The sequence below is a fragment of the Pinus tabuliformis genome, chromosome 8, assembly GCF_031772625.1.
Source record: "Pinus tabuliformis cultivar Carrire ecotype Pingquan chromosome 8, CPIR1, whole genome shotgun sequence".
NCBI classification, from domain to species: domain Eukaryota; kingdom Viridiplantae; phylum Streptophyta; class Pinopsida; order Pinales; family Pinaceae; genus Pinus; species Pinus tabuliformis.
The window spans coordinates 482,751,545-482,776,695 of NC_142294.1; the positions used below are offsets into that span (position 1 = coordinate 482,751,545).

At 38.6% G+C, this 25,151-nt stretch overlaps 2 protein-coding genes and 1 pseudogene across 3 annotated transcripts; all 3 read right to left on the reverse strand.

The window, feature by feature from the left end:
* Positions 1 to 1,386: 1,386 nt before the first annotated feature.
* Positions 1,387 to 5,008, reverse strand: LOC149236171 (uncharacterized; annotated as a pseudogene).
* A 2,083-nt stretch (positions 5,009 to 7,091) lies between these two features.
* Positions 7,092 to 7,661, reverse strand: LOC149236172 (uncharacterized). Its single transcript, XM_089461525.1, has one exon. It carries the CDS (start codon positions 7,629 to 7,631, stop codon positions 7,101 to 7,103), a length of 531 nt encoding a protein of 176 aa, XP_089317651.1. The 5' UTR covers positions 7,632 to 7,661; the 3' UTR covers positions 7,092 to 7,100.
* Positions 7,662 to 9,792: 2,131 nt separating this feature from the next.
* LOC149236173 (putative disease resistance protein At4g33300) lies at positions 9,793 to 11,525 on the reverse strand. Of its 2 annotated transcripts, none has more exons than XM_089461526.1 (2): positions 10,804 to 11,525; positions 9,793 to 10,658 (listed from the first exon to the last, which is right to left on the reverse strand). In XM_089461526.1, exons 1-2 carry the CDS (start codon positions 11,172 to 11,174, stop codon positions 10,442 to 10,444), a joined length of 588 nt encoding a protein of 195 aa, XP_089317652.1. In that variant the 5' UTR covers positions 11,175 to 11,525; the 3' UTR covers positions 9,793 to 10,441. The 2 variants fall into 2 exon arrangements, with proteins under 2 accessions (XP_089317652.1, XP_089317653.1); XM_089461527.1 differs by having other exon boundaries at positions 9,793 to 10,655; positions 10,804 to 11,524.
* Between the last annotated feature and the right edge of the window lie 13,626 nt (positions 11,526 to 25,151).

Below are 25,151 nucleotides of genomic sequence, written 5' to 3' on the forward strand. Positions count from 1 at the left end.
TGGCATCCTTGGTTTCACCTTTTTTCAGCCCCATTTTGCATCTTGTTTTTTGTCTTTTCTTACATCTTTTTTTTTTCTTTTTTTGCACCCAAGTTTGCATCCCAAATTTACACCATTATTTGCAGGAGTAGTCTACCTAGGCGGTAGAATGGCCCGTTTTCCCAGGGGAGGGTGGCGGAGAAGCGGAGAAGGAGGGTGGCGGAGCTAGGGGAGGGTGGCGGAGGACGGAGACATTCTTGGTGGCCGGAGCCGGACGATTTTCCGGCCGGTGACGGAAAACGGGCCATTCTACCGCCTAGGTAGACTACTCCATTGATCAATTATATCATTACTAGATTCAATGACTAATTATATCATTATTTAGCATAGTGAACTTTCATATATACTAAGTCAAATGATCAATTATATCATTGTTTAGTATGGTGAATAATTTTAAATTTATAGAAAAAATAAATTTTTAAATTAAACAAGCAATGCTATTTATGATATTAAAATAAATAAAACACATGAACCTTTTCTTGCTGGTAAAAAAAAAACGATAAAGCACACTTTAAATACAAAAAGCTGGGTATTTTTTACCCATCAAAAAAATCTTGGAAATTTTCATTAAAAATCGTTACCCAGCAAAGCTTTTTAATATAAAAGTTTTCGGAATTTCGTTTAAAACTTTGTACAGATCCTTTTAGAAGTAAAAAAAACTTTAAATTCCCTGGAAGAAATGCACATTTTGTGCATCGAACGGAAGTAACCACAAAACCAAATTTGGGTCATGTTTAACCTCTCATAACTTATGGGTTAGATAGGTTAGCTTTTTGTGAGCCTCACTTTAACTAAAAATAAAATATTCTGAATTGTTATGCTGGTTAAACGTGATTGTTGGTGATTTAAAAAAAAGGTCACCACAAACCAAAAAACACTCGTTGCAACACCGGTGAAGATTGTATGATGATTTTTTTCATTTTAGCCTCCATTTAATTTTGGTTGTTAACTAAACGACCTTCATCATTTGTGAAATAGGAGGAGAAGAGCCTAACATTATATTAAATACAGAAAAGCCCCCTCTCTCCCTGTCACAATTATCAGATTAACTATATGCAGAGTGGGATTTTCTGCCCTTCTTAGAATCTTCCATAGAGCTCCAAGAACGAGCCCGCAAAGAAAAGTATATCGATGATCTCGAGTAATGATCACAGATAAATGCTTATAACTGGCAGCAACACCACGTACAATTCACAATAACATGTGGTAAACTGAACAACAAACAAACAAACAATATGCTTTTGTGTTTGTGGAAAAATCTCAAAGCCCAAATGCAGAAAACATGGTGCTATCCCATGACAAAATCAAAATAAGGATCAAAGCTTGTTTATACAACGTTTGACACAACTAAAAAATCCCATCTTCCTGACACAGTTCCTTTCTCAGTGTCCGTGAGACTAGCTGGCAAGCATCCATACTCAGATCTACTGCTGCTGCCAAGGCCACAAAGACTGCAACATCTTCCATACAATTAACATGTCTCATAGCTATTTGTACAACGGGCTTGCTGCATTGACGTTCTCCCTGAACAGTAGAACTCATCACAAAGCCTTTATAAACAGGATAGGGGAACTGGCTGAAAGAAAAATCTCCACTGCTGTGAGGACTTGCAACAGGAGAATTGAGGGATGAACATCCTGACCGTCCATTACCCATGTCAATCAGAAACTTCCCTCCCTTCTAGGAACTGATCACTGATTCTGCAAGCAATATCCCATTATTCATGCCAACCAATCCACAACCCTCTGCCACAAGCTCAAATCTGCAGCCCAAACCGTCACTACCACCACGTTCTTTCCAAGCTTCTAGTCGACCCCATGGCGTCCAACTGCCTTCTCCCATATGTCTAAGAATAAGCCAAGCTCCAGGGTTAGAGCGGCTAACCCTATCTGTACCAACTGAAGGAACAAAAGGAGTTACCATTGATGCAGCTGCAACTGGAGACCCAGAAAGATCATGTATCATAACCAACCATCCTTTCTGTACCCTTATATCTCTCTCCCGACTACTACTGCAGGAGATTAACCAGCCCCTATTACTTGAGTCACATTGGATCGATCTGTGACAGATAAAAAGCTGTAATCAAAATCAAAAGAAATCAACAAATACAAAAACAGTCTCTAAACCCCTGCTAATAAAACAGAACAAGAACATGCAACCATCCACAGAAACATCTACATACAAAGGAAAAACAAAAAACAGACAACAATCCCTTCATACAATCCAAAACATGACAATCTCTTTCCACAACAGAAACGCACTCTCATGGTACAAAACCTTAAAATCTGCTAAAGCAGTTCAACTTTCAAATTTCAAATTTCAAACAAACCACCTCCAATATCCTCCACAAATTTTACATAAAAAAAACATATAAGACATCACCATGTTTGCTACGGTTGTTAGCTCTTAGAATTTAATCTAAACTGTAGGACAGTCTGACATTAAATATCATAATGGGCACTCTCAACAACCCATTTCCTTAAAATCTGCTAAAGCAACTAAAATTTCAAATTTCAAACAAACCACCTACAATAGCCTACACAAATTTAAAAAAAAAAGGATGACATCACCGGGCTTTGCTATGGTGGTTAGCTCTTAGAATTCAATCTAAACTGCAGGACAGTCTGACATTAATTTTGATAGCATATATACAAATTTTGCATGGGTTTTGATAATGGGTACTCTAAACACCCCATAACTCACAATCTACGCCAGAAGACAGCCAACATTCCACCTGATCCACTCATTTATTCAAATTTTAAATTTATGGTTTGATTGGGAGTGGACCACTGGATTTATAGATCAGAAAAGTCACTGGAAATGGGGGCATTTGAGTGTCTAGTATAAGGGCTCGGTTAGATGGTGAAGTGGGAGTGCTTCATATCCCTGTCAAGGTTCACATCCGAGTCAATGTCATCCCTCATGCGCTGTCTTGCTCAAGAAAGCAGGCTGCTTCGAGTGGTTAAGACCAATTGCATGTATGGATGACTTTGGCAGAATAAGATACCCACCTAGGTGAAGAATTTCTAAGCCATCTACATTCAATTGGAATATTGTCAGATTGGGAAAATGCACACTTGCCACACATTGATACCAATAATAATAGAAAGTCAATTGTAATATTGCCAAACTGGGAAAGGTGCTCTTGCCACATATTGATGGCAACAATAATAGAAAGCATATTGTGATAACAAATAAGGGATTTAAATTTCACACTAGCGTTCTTTTCATTCAATTCAAAAGGAAATCCTGTATACCAATCTCTAGCTACATACAAAGGAAAAGCAAAAAACAAACAACAATCCCTTCATACGATCCAAAACATGACAAACTATTTCGACAACAGAAACACACTCTAATGATACAAATCCTTAAAATCTGCTAAAGCAGTTCAAACAAACTCAAATTTCAAACAAACCACGCACAATAGCCTCCACAAATTTTTATGTAAAGCAGTTCAAATTTCAAACAAACCACCTACAATAGCCTTCACAGATTTTACATAAATAATATATAAGACATCACCGGGGTTTGCTATGGTGGTTAGCTTTTAGAATTTAATCTTAACTGTAGGACAGGTTGACATTAAATATGATAGCATATATAGAAATTTCGCATGGGGTTTGATAATGGGCACTCTAAACACCCCATTTCTTTAAAATATGCTAAAGAAATTCAAATTTCTAAGTTCAAACAAACAACCTACAATAGCATACACAAATTTTACATTAAAAAAAAATATAGCAAAATAACAAACAGAAAAAAGACACCACCGGGTTTGTTATGGTGCTTAGCTCTTAAAATATAATCTAAACTGCAGGACAGTCTGACATTAAATATGATAGCATATATACCAATTTTGCATGAAGTTTGATAATGGGCACTCTAAACACCCCATTACCCGCAATCTATGCCAGAAGACAGCCAACATTCAACCTGATCCAGTAGTTTATTCAAATTTTAAAGTTATGGGTTGACTGGGAGAGGACCACCGAATTTATAGATCAGAAAATTCACTGGAAATGGGGACATTTGTGTGTCTAATATAAGGGCTTGGTTAGAGATGTTGAAGTGGGAATGCTTCATATCCCTGTCATCCGACTCAATGTCATCCCTCATGGGCTGTCTTGCTCAAGTAAGCAGGCTGCTTCAAGTGGTTAAGACCAGTTGCATGTTTGGGTGACTTTGGCAGAATAAGATACCCACCTAGGTGAAGAATTTCTAAGCCATCTATATTCAATTGAAATATTGCCAGAATTGGGAAAATGCACACTTGCCACACAATGACACAATGATAACAATAGACACAATGATAACAATAGAAAGTCATTTGTAATATTGCCAAACTGGTAAAGGCACGGTTGCCACACATTAATGGTTGATAATAGAAAGCATATTGTGAAAACAAATAAGGGATTTAAATTTCACGGTAGCGTCCTTTTTCATTCAATTCAAAAGAAAATCCTGTATACCAAGCTCTAGAGATTCTGCACAATGTAGTTGAGAGTAAATAATGCGTAGCTAAGAATCAGAGCACCAACCGTGATCTAGAATTCCTGTCGCGGCTAAACTTGTAGCTGAAAATTGGTTGCCGAATATTGCCCTGAATCTGCAAGACCTGCGGACTGCACTCTGTCTTGACTCCTTTGGTGCCATTGTCATTCCCTTTAAGCACGTTTGAAAGTCGTTCCTTAATGGTAGACAGACGAACTTCATCCTCTATAGGCCGGTTTGATAATTCATCAGTTACATATACAACACATGCTACTCTCATATTATGGGTCCAAGATTCTGCTGCTACTACATTGCAACCAAAGCTTGTAAGCACTGCAGAAATTTCTGAAAGAAGACCAGGGCGATCTGTCCCAGTCAATTCTATTGTTGTGTATTCTCCAATGGATTGTACACCTACAATCGTGCCTAAACAAGTCTTCACCTCTCTACTGGAAGTGACACGCTTTGGTCCCAAGGACTGCAGCAAGAAAGTCAACAAATATTAATGAGTAAATTCTCATAAACAATTCCAACAAATCCAATATACCAACAATCTGCACAGCATCCTCTTGTTAAAATAATTTAATTTCCAACGTCAAGCTAAAGCTACCTGCTGTATGTATTCAATTATGCTTTCATCTGTAAGTTTATCCCCTAGCTGGTCTGTCACATGAAACACTAACACAAAAGTAAAACTTGAATCATTCAATCAAACAATTGGCTGAGTCCCCTACAATGTCCACACAGCAGCATTTGCAGAGATGAAAAGGGAAATGTTCAATGATAGATCTAAAGGAGCGAGCTTACCATCCATAAACCATCCACCATCTGAAGAAATATATGCTTTCGAAATGGTTAGATCTAGATCAGTCAAAAGTTGGACCACTTCAAGAAGTATGCCATGCTTGTTCCTACTATCCACCTGCACAGAGATCATCCACAACGCCAACTACTGAGAGAGAAGCACATCATCATGACAAAATTACTAATAGCCTGCAGTTGCACAGGATTTTCTTCAGCCTTGGGCTGAAGCCAGCAATCCTTCCATCCCCATGAGGACAAGCATAGGTGGGAGGGGTTTCTTACCATGATTGGAAATAGCCATTGTAACACTAGCAATGCCTTGCCATGGCAATGGCCTCCATGATCTAGCTAACCAGCACAATAATGAACTCGAAAGAAATTTCAAATGTGAAGATCAGACGAAAACCCCAATAGAAGGAAATTTCAAATGTGAAGATCAGGCGGAAACCCCAATAGAGAAGAAACATTTTTTGAAGTTTAAAAAGAAAAAAAAGGAAACTCACCCGTAAACCTACAAATGGAAGGCCCTGGAGAAGCAATGAAAAACCCTTACCTGAAAAGGGGATCTCTTTCAAAACCAATTTATCATTAAGAATGAGCGGAAACCCTGACGATGGTTATTACCTCTACAAATGTACCATGGAGATAGAATGAGTGCAGAGATTTTTACAAGATCTGGATTTCATTCTAAAAAGGTGCGCAAATGGCGGTGTTTTCGCTGCTTCCCGTGGGTCGTTACCCTAACCATGCCTCAACAATCCTGAGTCGTCATCTTGCAGCAAAGAAGGGATTCCCTCACTCCCATCCGCGGCCCTCCTCATCCTCCTGCGGCAAAGAAAAACACGAGCGGCCCTCTTCATCCTCCTGCGGCAAAGAAAAACACGACGGACGAGGCTGGTAGGTAACATAATTAATTAAATTTTTAATTAACCAATTTTATTTTAAAAGTTTTTTAATGTTTTTTAATTAAATTGGACGGCATCCGATTGTTGAATCGTCTAACAATGCATCTGACGGTTAGCATTAAGACAGAAAGGCAATTAGGGGAGTTGATTTCAGAGGGAAACGCCTTACGGCGTAAATATCCATATAATTTTTATTTCTTGAGTTCATTCACACATAGACAAGGCCATAACAAAAATAACTATTTTAATTATTTATAAAAATAAATATATATTACCAAAATAGAGATGAAGAATTTACCAGAGCTGTTGATAATTAGGGCTGTTGTGCACACACATACGGGAAATTTCATAGGACTTCTACGTCCTCCCGAGAATATCTGCATGGAGGATGGTGACAACCGCAACAGTAGCTGATCACTTCATAGAACTTGCTCCGATTGGAATCTGTGACCTCCCTAATAACCAGACTCTAATCTTAAATAGACTATAACCAGAGACTTCACGGTGAATTCTGCCTCAAACCCATTGGGTTGACCGTGTAAGTATGTCTGGCTGGATGGCTTGGCGCTAATAACTAGCAAAATTACAACATTCTGACAGTACGAGAATCAAGGTTTCTGTTATTTACTTCCCCAGGCAATTGAATTTGTCACTATCAATAGCTATTGAAGAGGGTTGCTATCGGTTATCTTATATTTGGCATACACAGCACATCAAAGGATAATTAGAATGAAACTACCTACAGTTTGAACATCATCTGAGAATGAAGTTTTCATAATAAGAAAATACAAGCTTGTCTTGATCTCTTATCAGTATAAGCTGAAACTCCTTACATCTGCATTATGTCTAGGTAGGATGTCAACCATCCAGCCAATCCAAGCTGAAGTGTGCTTCTACAACTTCAACTCTCAGCTCCATGAGAGCAGAGCTCTTGACCTGCATCCATTGCTGCCCAATCTGCTCGTCACAGAGAACATGCTTTAGAGATTTCAGTCCTCCAACTGACTCAGGCAGCTTCCTCAAGTGAGAACATTCTCTCATGTCAAGCTCCTTGAGTTTCTTTAGTTGCCCTATTTCCTCTGGAAGTTCTTCTAAGCACTCACATAGCGAAATGTCGAGATATTCCAGCTTCCCAAGTTTTCCAATAGATGCTGGAAGCTCTTTCAGACCTAGACAAGCCAATAACCTTAACATTCTTAAATATATGAGCTTTCCCAAGTCATCAGGTAACTTTTCAAGGAGGTGACAGTTAGTGATAGAAATTTTTTGAAGTGAAGTCATGTCACAAATTCCAGCAGGAAACTCCTCCAAATCACAGCAATGGTCCAAGTTAAAATCTAGTATCAGGGGAAGCTCTAGGCTTGACTGGGCACTGTTGAACCTGGACATATTTCCAAGCCCTTCACATAAGCTCAAAGATAGCTTCTCCAAGTTCAGTAAGGCTTGACTGTGCTCTTGAAGTGGTGCAACAATTAACCTCTCTAAGTGGATAGTCTTAAGCTGAGTGAGAGAAGATAATGCTGGTAGACCATTCACTATGGCTCTCTTGGACCCATAATTTAATACTATGAGAACCTTCAGTTTTCTCATAGAACTGAAAAACAGTGGAAGAAAGTATTCGCTTGCAGAAAAGTGTAAAATTTAAGCCTCTGCCTCAGAGAAATTCATATTGCACCACTGAGTCTCTTCCGTGGTGTTATCACTGTAAAACTTCCTTAAAAAGTTTGGACAACTTACATGGTTTCTCAATTCTTGTATCAGTCATGGTCAAGTCATGGTCAAGTCATTTTTATGTTTTAAAGTCTAAGTCTTAGGGTTAGAGTCTCATGTCCATCTTCAAATAAAGTTTGATAGCCTCATTCCATGTCCTAGAAGCCTCACCATGTGTTTAGAAGACATATCTCACATAATTTCGGAGAAATTTTGAAACTAGCTATGAATCCACGTTTTCGTAGCGCAGACAGTGTAAAAATCCTGTTTTGCGCTACGAAATCAGTGTTTTCGCAGCGCGCTGCGAAACCCCTGTAGCAGCCTGTTTCAGCAGAAAAAACTGGTTTACTAGGTAACTTCCAGAAGCTTTCCAGAGTAGTTGAGAACTCAATTTTCCAAACTGAAAGAGGCTTTTCTTCCTAACATGTTGAACTACAAAAACCTCTTCCACTTTCTTCAAATTGATTATGAGCTGGGAGAAAAGGGTGACCAAAGTTGCGCTACGAAACTGCTGTAGGTGCAGTTTTTCATCTCCTGTTTGACAACTGTTTTTCAAAGACATATTCTGGGTAGCTGGAGTAGTTTTTCAAAAAAAAAAAAGAGGTTTTTTTTCAGAATTTATTGGTTCACAAAAACCTCCTTCAGGTTTTCCAAATACATTTTTTACGAGAAGTTATGACCTCTGTCCCAAGACCTATTTTTCAGCCAGAACAGAGCAAGGGACAGTTTCCTGTTTGACACGTGTTTTTCAAGGACAGATTCTGAACAGCTGGAGGAATTTTTTAAAAAACCAGGAGAGGTTTTTGTTCTAGACATCATGGGATACAAAAACCTCCTTCAGTTTCGTAAAATATGTCATGGATGAAGAGATAAAGGCTCTGCAATTTTCAAGGATCTAAACCTAAAAACAGGGAAACATGTTCCCTAATTTCTAGGGTTTGTCTAGGGTTTGTCATCAGCAGTTGGGTGACCACGTGGGAGGCTTCATCAAATTCGACTTCATGGAGTGTTAGGTGTCAAAGAATGTTTTAAATGTTTAGATAAGTTTGTTGTAATCATAATAAGGAGTTACACTCCTAGTTGTATTAGGTCTCTAGGACTGCTAGTTAGGTGTCAAATGCATTTAAAGTCTTGTTTTATGGTTAGAATAGGTGTCACTGATGGTAAATTCGAATTCCCCTCATGATGGAGGAAGGAATCCAAGCATGTAAAGAGCTCTATATATAGAAGAACATCTGATGTACAAAGGGTTGGATATTTTATAAAACAGAGGACTGTTTTGGCTTATGTAAAAAACAGAGTTCAGTAATATAAATGACTGTTTTACTTCTCAGGATTCATAAGGGATTTACTTGTTCAGAATATGTGATGGTATATTTTCTTTAGTGTTCTTTTACAGTTGTGCAAATGCATAATCACTCAGAATTCATTGATCATGCTCTGACTTCCTGTATGCCTTTGTAAACTGTGGTTTTATATAAGTGGTTTTCTGAACATCCAAATGCTAAGTGCCCTGACTTCTATGTAAGGCATCATCATTGTTTGCTGTAGTATGTTTGACTCCATAGGCCCAATGGAAACTTATGTAATGTTTGTCCAGCCTTCATTATTTGTCAATGTTATTCATAAGAGTTAGCCATCTTACTGATAGTCAAAATCAATAACCCTTTGAGAGAGCCCTCTCAGGCTAAGGAGGCTAAGCCTTAGTCAAAAGATTGGTCTGAAATAGTTACTTGAAGTCTTCCTGGTCAGCAGCCTTCCAGGGCTTGATTTTGAGATAACACATGGCACCTACATAGATAAACCACACATGAAAAGTTCAATTAAAACATATGGGTTATTGAACATACTATGAAATCACTTTCTAAGATTTTTGACATAATGGCCAACACCTAGAAATTTGTTTGTGATCACTAGATGTAGATCACGCAGTGATCAGCTATTGATTATAAGGTAAGATTCGCAAGTGACATGGACATGTAATCTTGAGCACAAACTAAATATTGTATGTGAATGCAGGTCGTTTATATGCTGGTAGATCAACAACAATAAATGTTTTACCCTGAATTTAATTGCTTGACACTGCTAGGTAGTGTTTTGCGTAAAAGGAAAGCAGATAATACAAGTATCCAAGGTACATTATTAATTGGTTCATATATATTTTTTCGAAAACATAAAAAACTGTTATTAAACGTAAAAATATTAGCAGAAGCTTTTAGAGAATTTGGTGATTGGATAGTGCAGTTTGGTAGGAAATGCTTAGAAAATAAAAACTTCATTATAAACAGCCCCAAAATATTTTATTCACAAGGTTCTCTGGTTTCTAGGCCTGGCCCATGACAGCCTGCCTGCATCCTTTGTTGGTTCAACTTCTTGCTTAGCAGGAAACACAAGGGCTAGGGAAAAGAAACAGAAATTCCGAATGCAGTGCTTTTGGCTCCAAATGCTTCAAACAAATAAATACATACACTTTAAGCAGGCTGCTAGAATCACCCACCTGTGGAAACGGAAACTATTTGAGCATCAAATGCTTGATCCTCAGGCAGCTTACATTTTCTTGGCAAACTGTGCCCCTGACTAGGCATAAGCAACCTCTTCCTATGAACTATACTGTCTCGGGAAGCCAAATATATGGCCAAATGTCGCATTACATTGTGCTGAGAAAAGTACAGCTCAGAGGCACTTCCATAATTGATGGCTGGTCTGCTATTACATCCAATTAAGAAGAAAACACAATGTATAAGATAAAGGAAGCCATGATCAAAGAGCCTAGCACAACAAATAGTCGAGAAGGAACTTACCCGAGATTGCTTATCAAATTCAACAGATTTCTACTTGCAAAGGCACTTACCTGAGATTGCTTGTCAAATTCAACAGATTTCTACTTGCAAGTTCTAACAAGATGACGAAAGCATCTTGCCAGTCCATTTTTCGCACATAAACCCAAATGTCCAATAATGATTCAGCACAAATTTTTCTATCCTCTGGAAATGATCCCAAGTCTAAGAAGCAAACCCTTGTTTCCTCATCGAGGACATCAATACTAGTTTCCAAGACTCTAAGAAGCCCTTGTTTGTGATAATCTGAGATTGGTTCCCCATTTAAGAGCTTGTTCTTGGCTCTCTCCCATGCCGGGAGAGGCTGACCATGCAAAGAGCTTCCGATTACCTTCAAAGCAAGTGGAAGGCCTTTACATTCTGCTTGCACCTGTGGTTCATACATTAACAACTATAAGTGGAAATTCTATAGATGGACCTTACCAAGTACGGCATTGTCTTACAGGACTCGACCAAGTTGCATATAAACTTGTCGAGTTATACCAATTTTGACCAATCTGACTGATTCTTTCAGTGGCTAGTTTGACTTGGCTCTTTTTTGGTCAAGAGAAGTCAAACTTAGGAGAGTTTGGAAGACTCAGTGGAGTTTTGTATCTATATGGACTCTTGGTAACAACAAATATAAATACCACAACAAACTGCAAGCCATTTGGGATACCCAGGTTTCCGTAGTCTCAACTGAAGAAAGGCTTCATAAAAGAGGCTTTACAGAAGTTGCATCTATTATGGGGATTCGGAAGATGTTGGCTATGTTTCTTGTACATGCCAATTTGTTAAGAAGGTCTGGTCTTGGTTAGAAAGAGTTTTTACATGTATATTATGCCACAATTTTACTGGTAGAGCGTTCTTCCGGAGATCCTGGTGTTGTTGGGAAAAGTATCCAATACGGAATGACCCTATCCCACTCTAAGGGTGATAGTACCTCAGCAACAACTGAATGCAAAGCTATTCAAGATTACTTCTTTATGAGATGAGAGAGAGAAGAGAAGGATGATCCACTAACCGTTATCTTGCGCTAATGGTTGATCCAGTCTTCACTCTTTACTGCTTGCTCCTAGCTCCTTGTTCTTTCACCGGCCCAGCTACACAAAGATCCTGTAAAAGCACAAGAAAAGGAAACTACAAGAAGCATACATCCATAATCGATTCAGGGATTAGCATAAATCAAATATACAAGCATCAATTCATCATCAAGATACATGCATATAGAAGAACCTCAAATACTTTATTAATGGAAGAAGTAAAGTTCTGAGAGAGTTACAACCATAATAGGCCCAATCCAGCAACACCTCCCAACAGAAAGAAATCTCCTCTTCACCTCCTTCAAGCAAATCACCCAATAGTTCTATACTCAAACCAACAGCACTTCCTTGCTTGCACAAAATTCCAGCCTCCCTAGACCTCATGAGAGAGCTCTATATATAGGGTTTTGGAGAAAGGATGAGTCATCTTGAGATTGGCATGAAGCTGACTAGTGTCCTCTCCCACTTCAGTTATTCTTTAGTTCTTGAGTCCACTTGGAGATTCTTGCTTCCACTTGGAGATCAAGACCCTCTTACTCATCACAAGGCGAATTCCTTGACCCAAGTGTCAGTTTGGAAGCTTCCTGGGCAATTGACACCTTGCAGAATGACTGTGCCACTTGGCCAATCTCGCCTAGCGCAGGTAGCCTTCATTAGATTTGACATTCAGCGCAGGTACAGAGTGGAGCAGTTGACATTCAGCGCAGATGCTCAGTGGAGCAGCTGACATGATCCAGAAATAGCTTGTTTTTGAGTGTTTTCAGGTGGAGAACTGATTTTCAGTGCTGTGGTTTGCTGACCTTGTTCCTCTAGAGGTAAGAACAACATGTTTAGGGACTTTGGATCCCTCAGATTATCAACATTTCATGTTTCATGCTGTTAGGCACAAAAATGTCTATAACAGTTGCCCCCTAAAGTATGAGGTCGTTTATCGGGTGAAATGCTTTATCAGGAGGATCCGAAATTCATTCAATCGCTGAGAGGTGCCCTGTAATAAAATACAATACAATACATTATTTTTCATTCTGCTTTCATGATCTAGCTGAGGCGGGCATTCCCATGCTCAGCTTTATAAATTCACTTTGGTACATATAACAGACGACCGTCTGATGATAGACTGATAATTCTCTGCTGAAATTATCATCCTTTGGGTAGGATGATCATCTGCTGCAATAATGTACATATCAAATGCCTTTATATTTCCTGAATATATATCGCAGCCCGGATGGATGAAACTAGATCCGGGGTCTTCAAACTCGTTCGATCTTCACTCTAAGTACAAGTCGATCCATGTGAGAATTGCGCTGAAGTCGAACATGGAAAGACATCACTTGATTACCGGTCAATAATGTAAACCGTTAACAAGCACGAGAGGAATCACCGATAATGATAATGACCCTCAAGGTACTACAGTACAATTCACGTGGTGTGAATATAGGACCTGGCGTCGAACACCACGCAAAATCTTCTGGTTGAAGGTCATTGATGTATACCTATCGCCGGAAGTGAGAAACTTGCCATTGAGGCATGCAAGCTTCAAAGTACTGGGGGGGGTGTTCCTAGATCAACTTCTTGGATAATGAGCTGAAGTCGACAAGAAGCGATCCATCAAAGGAGGGCCTTAATGAATCCCACATCAGTGACACGGAATGGAGCTAATGATTTTAGTGGAGGTGAAAACAATCTGTGAGATATGATTCAGGGTGGCGATCATGGGTGGATGAAGGATAATGTATGGCAGTGGATGGGACACGGTTGACTCTTTCTGAACACATCTCTTGAACATATAACGACACTGATGTGATGGATCGGTAGCAGTACCCCAAATACGGATGGTTTGGCGAAGACCATGGTGATGAAACCGGTGAATGAAACAACCCAACCCGATGTGATACGGAGGACAAAGTGTCATGTTCAAGAGTGACTTGCTACCATTAAAGCTTTGAGGTTCTCCCAATTTTTCCCCAGTCATTTCTGACCAGTACCTCTTTATTTTTGTCAAGCTTGAGGAGGATAACATATGCTTGTTCTATAACCTGCCCTTCGGGCAAGCCCATCGCTATGTTTTAACGAGTCTAGCGATAGGGAAACTCGTTCTCATCTAAAGACAAGTTTGTCGCTATTTAATCATTTTAACGAGTCTAGCGACAAAGATAACTCGGTCCTTTTCATTTTTAGAGAGTCTGAAAAGGTACAGAAAGTTAACTCCAAAATTCCTTTTTCATCATCTAATCCCTTAAGTCCGAAAAAGTATAAAACAATACAGAAGGGATGAATTTTCGATAACTTTAACGAGCCGAATAAAACAAGCGCTCGACCTTTTTGTGCAATAATCCCTCAGGTCCAAAAAGATTAAAATCTAGAGGAGGGATAGCTCTTCCGGTCCTTTTAACGAGCTGGAAGGCCAAAACTCGGCAAACTTTTCATATTTTACGAGTCAATTGAAAAGAGCTCAAAGAAGACTCGTCTTTTGAGGAACGAGTGATAAACAAGGATAGCAGCAGATTCCAGGTACAGGTTGGAATTTTCCAATCACGGTAGTGTCACAAGGATGGCTAAGTGAAATCACTCTTCGCAGCTGTTCCTCAAAATGGGTAAACAATCATATGGGGGTGAACGATCGACCAAATGGAATGGAGGTGGAAGGTGCAAACACGACCAAGGCTTTTATGGCTAATAAATTTATGATCACAATGGTTATTTATCGGGATAGGTTCATATTTTAATGAGCTTGAACTTTGGTGGAACCCTTGCTCACGCTTTTCTATTTTTTAACGAGCATAAATTCTGCGGTAAAACTGCTCGAACTTGCGTTTATTTTTTAACGAGCATGAACTTTATGCTAAAACTGCTCGATATACCAGTCATAAGATAAGAATGTCTCCTGAAAGATCCCATTTTTTATAGAGCTTGCGCCTTACCAAAGCTATGCTCCCTCTCATCCTTTCTTTATGCAAGTTCGGAAACAGCTAATCCTAAAAACAGATAAATAACCGCTCCTAGATTGCACTCCAAAAGGTTTGCATGCCCCCAGGTATAAAGTACAATTTCAAGGCTGCCCCTACTTATCCGATAAAACATTTGTTTCAAAGGGTGAGGCTTGCCTCTTTCTGGTTACCCAAAGATGGTTCTATTTGCTGCCGCAAATCAATCTCTTTCTTCAACACTGTCTCCCATAGTAGACAATGGTGAATGACTAAAACTCGTCAAACATATAACCTTAACAAAAGAACCTTATTCCAGAATAACCCCTCTTCCAAATACGGACGGGGTATGGACTAGTCATATTCTTTCGCGGAAATTATACCCTATACCCAAGGTTTCCTCTGCCCGAAGCAGACCAGGATGCATGCCTCCTGGGTTCCAGTCCCATCTTTCCGAATCACTCGCACTCATCGGGAAGGAGGACTGGGGGTGGAGACATTTCTTGAGTAAATAGACCATTGAGGGTTGGTATTTTACTATTTGCGATGCGTGATCCCGGAAATGAAAGTTGGTCTACGAGCTTGACCACCCTTCCTTCATGTGGAAAACACATTACTCTAAAGAGTGAGGAGACTATAGCTACCATGCAATATATATAGTCTCGTCCAAGGAGTAGGTTATAATCCAAGGGTCCTTGAACGACCATCACGTTCATTTGAACTGTCTTCCCTTTCAATGTAACAGGCACATTGGGGAGGATCCCTAACGGTCGACTGGTTCCTTTATCAAAGCCCGAGAGATTTCTTATCTCAGGCAAAAGCGTCGGGGAACCCAGTGCTTTCCAAGCAACAGAGGAAAGGATACTCACAGATGCCCCTTCATCAATGATAGTTCCAACCATCACCATTCTATAAATTTGGACTATGATTCTGAATGGTATACTGGCTGGGAACCGGGGTCTGCCCAGTTGGTTCCAATCAAAGGACACAACCAGGTTGCTTGGTGGTGGGACCGAATACACGGCCGGATACGATCCTGACGATGTTCCTTCCTGCGATAAAGGAATGGGCGCATTGCCCTGATGCTCATCAGAATCTGTGTTGATGAAAAGAATCTGGATGGTGTCATCCTTATTCTCTTCCGTGAGGGTGTCATTTGAAGATGAATCTTCAGTGACGGTGTCATTTGAGGATGAAACCTCTGAAGGAAGAACCGGGTCAACTGCCGTATCGACCTTTAGACTTTCGTCTGGTCTGGATTCAGTAGGTTCATTTTCAATGACTGACGCCTCAGCTGACCACTTGAGCGGGCCAGCTGTGTTTTCAACCAACAATGGACTTGGCACGAGTTTTTTGTATCCAGGAGGAAGTCTCAACGGTGAAACTAGACGATCTTCCAAAACTCTCTTCGCTTCGTCTAAGAAGGGACAACGGCGGATGGCGTGATCGCCTTCACACAGTCTACAGGGGGATCTTGCTCCCCCCTTTTGTCTTGAACCTTCACTTTCGCTGGTTGATGGTAAGCACTCAACCTGGCTATCAGAGGTTGAGGCTCCCGAATTGTGCAACCGAGGGGACCAGTCCCTTAGTATCCGGGGAAAATAGGGACAATCTCTATGGAAGTGGTCTCCTCTACATATGACACATGGCGATTTAGGCCCGGTCTGTGCTGTGTGTGGGTTTTTGTTAGATGTCTTTTGCTTGCCCCCAGTCGCCTTAGGCTCCTTCTTCTTCTTCTCTTTCTTCTTCTTTTCCTTCTTCTCCATGGGAGCTTGGCTTTTGCCGGCTCTACCTTTCGAAGATGAAGGATTGGAGGAAGGGTTAGAGGAAGTAGAAGGCTGGTGGGAAGCTCTAGACTCATCTAACTGTTGACTCGACTGCTCAGGAACCATGGTGTTCTGAACTACATTAGTTGAGAATAGCCAAATAGGCAGGCCAATTGTCAGTCCTGGAAGCGACAATCTGGCCATGTGGGGCGCACCAAATTCTCCCCAAGAGGAGAAAGGACTAGGATTTCCATCATGTGGAATTCCTTGGTTGGGGCGTTCCATGTTCTCAACTTACAGATCAACGCAGGAATAGGAGGTGATTATGTTCCGTTTAAAATAAATTTTATAACGACGCTTAGACACAACTTGCATTTTCACTTTTTAAGAGTCGAGAAAAAGCTAAAGATGACTCTAGTCTCCTTCAATGTTTTAACGAGCCCGAAGTGACAAATGCTCGGATGGACTTTTTCAGTTATAGAGTTTGAAAAAGGCCAAAAGAAACTGCTCTGGAGTTCTAGGCAGAGGGTGTGCCAAACCTTTCGCAAAACCACAGAATACGTTTTACGGTACGAGTGGTCGATCTTCGTGAATGCTGTGTTCACTGCATTGCGATCAGTAGGGCGGCCGACACGGTTTCCTATGGATAAAGGCTTTGATCCTATAGGGGTCTCCCAATATATACACGACGGTACGTGGGAGCACAAGTCCGTATTGATACTTATCGCTTCATCGTGGAGGAATCACCCAACCACTCAATGGTAAGATATCACGTTTAACGACGTCGGAACACGTCTCTAGCTTAGACCTCTATGTGTTTGCGTTATGTTTCAATGCGTTGTTATGTAAATTCAATTTATTTTAAGGCTGATCTTGTTTAGCAGTTTGCCTTTATGGATCACCACGAGATGTATAGTAACACTCCTAAATGCAGTCTAAGATGATAAGCAAGCTTTTCAATCTTTAAACTTTGAAAACCTTAACTACTGAGGGAAAAGAAAGATAACACCTTTTCACACAGATCATAGAGCACACACTAATGCATTTTCCCTAAATCAACATGCAAACTGTCATAATGCACATGCACAATGCAAGTATTTCTTTTCTCTTTCTTAATGTCGGTGAAATACAAAAAGAAAGCTGTTGTATAATTTTGAATTCAATTTCAAGCGAAAACAAACAAGCTTGTCCAAAATCAAAAGACACCTTAAGATTTACTTGTTTCAACACTAGAAATATATAAATTCAAACCATATAACGAAAGCGACAAGCTCAATCAGCTATGAACAGCAAAAAAACTAACTCTTAAGATCAAAACGACACTTAATCACAGGTCTAGATCTAAGAGGCCACAACAAGACTGGTTCACTTTCGTTATGGGAAACTGTAAATGCACAAGAAATACACAAAGAAAAAACACAGTTTCTTTATACAACTGAGGCGGAATAGTGACAAGGAAAGTTGGTTTCAGATAGGCACATTGACTGGTAACAAACAACAAAACAAGAGTGAAAACAGGGCAAGACACAGCAGGAAACCCCAGTAGCACAAGGCAAGACTGGTCCAGTGCAGGTGGAACACTGCCTGTTTGACCTTCAGCGCAGGTATCCCCTTCGGGAACTGCGCTGAAATGCAGACAGCCTTTGTACAGCCTGCAATGAAGAACGAAACTTTCGTTTCTCTTGGTTTCCGGGTCACAGATTGCTAAAAAATTCACAGTTTTTGCTCAAATCAGAAGCTATCAGTCAAGGACACACTAAGGGATGGAAAGGAGGATGAAAAGCTATCACTAAGAGCTTATTAGAGTCCTTGTGGATCAGCTCTTCAAATCATAAACTTGCCCAGAAACTGAGCTAGAGTAGCTGCCCTCTACTTTGTATTTGAAAGATCCAAATACAGTTCGATTCGGTACTCCCTCTGTTTATGAAATGAATAGCAAAAACACAAACAACCAACAAGATACGTTCCCCAGTGGAGTCGCCAATTTGTTGTTGGGAAAAGTATCCAGTACGGAATGACCCTATCCCACTCTAAGGGTGATAGTACCTCAGCAACAACTGAATGCAAAGCTATTCAAGATTACTTCTTTATGAGATGAGAGAGAGAAGAGAAGGATGATCCACTAACCGTTATCTTGCGCTAATGGTTGATCCAGTCTTCACTCTTTACTGCTTGCTCCTAGCTCCTTGTTCTTTCACCGGCCCAACTACACAAAGATCCTGTAAAAGCACAAGAAAAGGAAACTAAAAGAAGCATACATCCATAATCGATTCAGGGATTAGCATAAATCAAATATACAAGCATCAATTCATCATCAAGATATATGCATATAGAAGAACCTCAAATACTTTATTAATGGAAGAAGTAAAGTTCTGAGAGAGTTACAACCATAATAGGCCCAATCCAGCAACACCTCCCAGCAGAAAGAAATCTCCTCTTCACCTCCTTCAAGCAAATCACCCAATAGTTCTATACTCAAACCAACAGCACTTCCTTGCTTGCACAAAATTCCAGCCTCCCTAGACCTCATGAGAGAGCTCTATATATAGGGTTTTGGAGAAAGGATGAGTCATCTTGAGATTGGCATGAAGCTGACTAGTGTCCTCTCCCACTTCAGTTATTCTTCAGTTCTTGAGTCCACTTGGAGATTCTTGCTTCCACTTGGAGATCAAGACCCTCTTACTCATCACAAGGCGAATTCCTTGACCCAAGTGTCAGTTTGGAAGCTTCCTGGGCAATTGACACCTTGCAGAATGACTGTGCCACTTGGCCAATCTCGCCCAGCGCAGGTAGCCTTCATTAGATTTGACATTCAGCGCAGGTACAGAGTGGAGCAGTTGACATTCAGCGCAGATGCTCAGTGGAGCAGCTGACATGATCCAGAAATAGCTTGTTTTTGAGTGTTTTCAGGTGGAGAACTGATTTTCAGTGCTGTGGTTTGCTGACCTTGTTCCTCTAGAGGTAAGAACAACATGTTTAGGGACTTTGGATCCCTCAGATTCTCGACATTTCATGCTTCATGCTGTTAGGCACAAAAATGTCTATAACACCTGGATGTTACCACAACCCTGTCTGGAGTGCTTCACAGGTAAGGATGTTCACTCTCTACTACCTATGGCGTAAAATGTGTGTCAAAACGTTTGAAGATTCGTTAAAGATAGAATAACTAAAATTCGTAAATTCTTCATTTTGAACTCAAAAGTGATTCAATGTTCAACGCATCTGATTGCCATAAGAAATTACTGTGAAAAGCCACATTAAGGAGCAAGATCTCAAGGATTTGCTCTACTAGAATCAATAGCGAGATCTCATGGACTTGCTCTACTTGCATTGATGGGTAGGAGGAAGGCTTATTTGATGTGAAGATAACTAATTATGTACTCTTACAGGGATAGCAATCATATCCCTTTTAGTTGCAGGGACAAAAGAGAGGTGCATTCTACAGTTTGGGTAGGGGTAAGGGTGATCCATCAACTTTTGCATGTGTCTGTGTGATAGTATAATGAATTTAGACAGAGCATTGGTTGTATTGAACATGGACACTAACACAAACCTATCTAAACACAGGTCTGAGGTTGTGAAGGATGCATTTCTCAACGTAGAGACATGCAACTTCCGACTTCACAACCTCTAGGTGCATCTCAGACCTGGTTGGATCTGCTTCTGTTAGTAATATAAGTATCAGATTTTAGCAAAAACGAGAGTAAAAGAAAATATAAACAAGATATTGGCTTTTGCAGTAGCTACCCTGGAACCAAAGGAAAAACGAAGTACCTTTTAGGAGAGAAAAATGGTTTCAAAAGATGGAAACCCTAGTTACCTTTAATTTCTTGATCATTGAAGAGAGCTAACGCCAGAGTTGTTTTGCCAAGCCCTCCCATACCTTGTACCCCAACAACTGACACCTCTTGCTGGAGCAGTATTCTCTTCAAATTCGAAATGCTTTTCTCGAACCCCAGTACAAAATCAGACTTTATTGATAATTTATAACTACAGGGAGCCTCATCAACAGCTCTATCAAATAGGTCTTCTACTCCCATTTGTTGAAGCATCATGATATTCTCATGGGGATCATTGCTGACCTTGGCCACATATTTTCACATTCTTTCAGTCATCTCGCTCTCATCCACTGACCCCACCTCGTACAAATGGTGAAAACTCTTGAGCTCTGTTATGAGATTCTTCAAATCAAGCAATATATGGGGAGGCATTTGGCACTGAACGAAGCCACAAATCTCCTTCTCCAACTGCTGAATTCGAGAAGTATATATGAGGTTGTGAAAAGTAATAAAATGGCTGGTTTTCTCACACTCTTTTACCAGCTCAACGCCAGGCTTCTTGTTTCAAGCTTTACCTTTTTTCAAAAATGCTAATTTCATAGTGAAAAACAGTAAATACATTTTTTTATTTTCACATCACTAGTTAAGTGGCTATATAATGTTTTTGGTTCTTGGTTAGGTTGGAAAATATTTATAATAATATAATTTTATGGTTGTTGTTTAAGTTTATTAGGTGTTATTAAAACAATAAATACATTTTTTTTTATTTTCACATCACTAAAGAAGTAACTATATAATGTTTTTGGTTATTGGTTAGGTTAGAAAATATTTATAATAATAATAATATAATTTTATGGTTGTTGTTTAAGTTTATTAGGTGTAATTTTTTTTAATTTCAATTTAATAATTTTTAAATGGAAAAATATGATTTTAATTTGGTTGTATTGAAAATATTTATATGTTTTTACATATAAGGTGGGTGCAAACAAAGGAGAATATATAGTAAGTCTATTTAATAGTTAATAACAAGTGTTAATTTCTTAAAATTATATGATAAATTTGAAAGGAGTAGGGTATGTATCTTTTTTCGGGTGAAATATATTAAAATTATTGTGTGAATGGGGTTGTAAGACCCTATATTTTCATCCTGGGAAAATATAGTCCTCTATTAGCCACTTGCATAGTTTAGATTGTCATAAGCAAAGTAGGTACATTGTCTTAAGATGTAAACATTTCATTTTAAGCAGTGTCATAATGTGGTTTCAGCGAAGCATTAAAAGATGGAATGAGCATGCACATTTGGGATGCTAGTGTTATATTCAGCTTGAGGCATGATTGCACGTCTAAGAAGACTCTAACAAGGGTTGCAGAGGAGAGGTTGGGGGATTTTAGTCTCACTTAGAAGTGTATACAAGCAAGTTAAGCCCTATGAGAAGTTGTGAAACAAAATTAAGGGATTTGACAAGTTGCACGAAGGCAACTTAGTAGTGGTACTAAGTGAGCAATCCTTGATTCAACTTGATACTCTCTCCTTGGCACTACCACTTTGTAAGATGGAGAAGAAATGTGAAATAGATGTGCAACCCACTAAAGAAGTTGAAGGTTGTTGTAATGTATATCGGTGGTTATGTCATGATGTGAAAGGAAGTGTTGGAACTTGGAAGGTGACCATTAGAGTAGATTTACCATGGAGTGCAAGGAGGTGCAAGGATCTGATAAGGAGGGAACTACACAAATCTAACAAGTAGGCCATATTGGGTTAGGATATTACTATTTTGGGACATCCAAAGTTGAAGGTGCATTTTATGGAGGTGCAGTCGAAGTGCTTGGGTGTGTGCCACAGCGTAAGGGTATCTAGGACTTTCAGTGTGTGTTAGTGGTGTTAGTTCATTGTGTTTGATCAACACTAGCTAGAATGTGTTCCATGAAGGAAAAAATCCCACAAATTTGGGATGACTTAACCATTTGGTATTTAAGGTGTGTTATGTCCTAGTTTTGAGGAGACAATTAGAACCATCTTAGAGTGTGATGGGTTGTGCCATGGACTTAGGTCCACTTATATGGGTTGAGGTGTAAAGGTACCGTGTGAGTTGAAGAAAATGATTACAATGCTTACCTATATAAAGTGTTTATGATATAAGATTAATAAGTTTTTGTTGGAGAATGGAAGAGGAGGATAAGAAAAGAGAGGCATTAAGGTTTGTTGTAAATCAATCAAAAGGAACGAACTTGTTAATCTTATTAGCAAGATTGTTCAAGTTGTCTCTTCAATAGGAGTGAATTTTGGCTAGGACTAGGGAGTTAAGCATTGATTGGGTACTCTGGAAATCCAAGACCTAACATATCCAAGCTAGTCCATTAAATAGATTCATCTTGGGCAAGGGTTGTTAAGGCTAAGGTGCAAATATCCCCTCTGCTCAAACTATTTAACATGCAAAGTTGGATCTGATTCTTCAACTTGTCTTGACGATGAACCACACTGGTTGGTTCGAAACGCCTAAACAAATGATATATCTTGTGATTTACGCTGGAAAAATTTCTCGTAAACTACACATTAAGAAAGTTTGTGCACTCCTATATGGATAAACATGCTTATTATCTTTCATGAGTTTCATCAAATATTTAACATATTATTCATCAAATTTATTTAGATATTCATCATCTCCAATTAACAAATATACATTAATCAAGTTCATGCACTCTTATATCGATAACATGCTTATTATTTTTCATGAGTTTCATTAAAGATTTAACATATTATTCATCAACTTTGGATTTGGCGAGGATGAATTCTAGTATATTACCAAGTGTGTTTTTTTCAATTGTAGTTCTTACTTTCATGATTAATTTGGTTGTAATTTTTACTTCCACGATTAATTTAGTCTAAGTTCTCTAGGTATTCATTAATGATCTATTCAGTGCTATGTGGGGGTTTTACTTTTCAACAAATATGAAGTATCTATGTTACATTGGGACCTAGTGACCTTGTTGAAAAACCCTAGCAAACATCTTTGAAACCATTTACTAGCACTAGTTGAACTTGAGATATCTCAAAAACTAAAAGGAACAAATAAAGGTTGCTTTGCCAATCCACTCATAACCTAATCCACTTTGGTGTACTTATATTCTCAAAGTGAATCAAATACCAAGAATGATCTATGTCTGCTAAAACCTATAATCACATTGTTTCCCTAATAGCAACTAAAAACTTCTATACCCAGTTGTTGAATTTTTGCAACCAATTATAAACCTTCAACAAGAAGTAGTTTTCTAACGAGAATTATTGCCATATCTTCCTTGGTTTTACGAGGAAAAAGAAATAAAATTTCATTTGTTATCAAAGGTAAACCAAATTCATTATTTGCATACTTCCAAACCTAGGGTTTCGTATCCAAAGTAGATCCTAACCACATCAATGAAACAAACTTTGTTTTTATGTATCATCCAAACATTATGTACAATTACAGACTCACCTCTAATCCATTGTTTATAAAAATGTTGAATATTTTCATACATGATATACTGAACAATTGGACAATGAAAATAGTTGTCATCGCTATTCTTCCATTTATATGCTTTTTGCAACTTATTTGAAAGAGCAATTTTGTCCCAACAATTAGACTTGTAGCATAAAGAACATGGTTAATACATATGATTAGACCAAAAACTAGTTACTACCAAAATTCAACCAAAAAAAATATTACTGCATAAAAATAGAATTAAAAACAAAAACTATAAAAACAAAAATTTCCCAAATTAAAAATAAATAAATGATAAACTTTTTTTTACCAAAATTTAGTGATTTTTTTGGTGCTAATACTAACATCACCATTACAACAATATATTTTTCTAGTGCTAATACTGCCATTACAACAAGATATAAGAGGGATATAATGCAAAAAGTTTAATAATAATATGTATGTAGAAGATGGTCTTCAGACTGGTGAATTCATGATAATCAATGGGACTACAGTCAAAATAATTGGATGTTATTTACTTTTTTACATAGATTGTCAAAATAATTGCATAAATCGGTTTTTTTTAACCAAAATTTAACAAAAACTTTGCTAGTGCTAACATTAGAACCACCATTACAACAAGATATCTTTCTAGTGTTGACAACACCATTATAGTAAGATACCTCAAGAGAGACAGAAAATCTAAAAAGTATGATAGTAATACGTATCCAGAAGATGGTATTGAAACTAGTAATTATTCACGAATCCATAAGATTGTAAGGTCATTCTCATTATCATAATCATTGTCATCATCATCACATCCTTGTCATTGTTATTGCCATCATTACATTATCATCATAATCACCATTCATGCCATCATCATCATCATTATGGACATTGTTTGCAATTGCTCATAATTGTAGATGTTGTAAGAAATATCATCAACCCAAAAAATGTGATCAGTGCTAGAAAAGGGTTGTTTAGGACACATTGATATACGTAAGAGAAATAACAACTCTATTTTTGAGAGATGATCGATGATGATCATCATCACCACCATTATCATCGTCATTGTCATTTTTATCATCCCCATCATCATCATTAATGTAATTTCTATCGACATTGTTGTAATCATCATCATCATTCATGCCATTATAGTTTTTGATGATGACCTAGATGAAAATGATGATGATGACACCAAAGATAATGCTTATGATTATGACAATGACAACATCTAAAATTGGGAAGATTCGCCAACGTCATTAGCATCGTCATCATCATAATCATTTCCATCATCATCATTGTCATTGTAACCACTATCGTCTTTATCATCATAATCACAATTCATGTCATCGCCATCATCTTCATTTTCATCATTGTCAATATTATTGACATTGTCATCAATTGTTCATA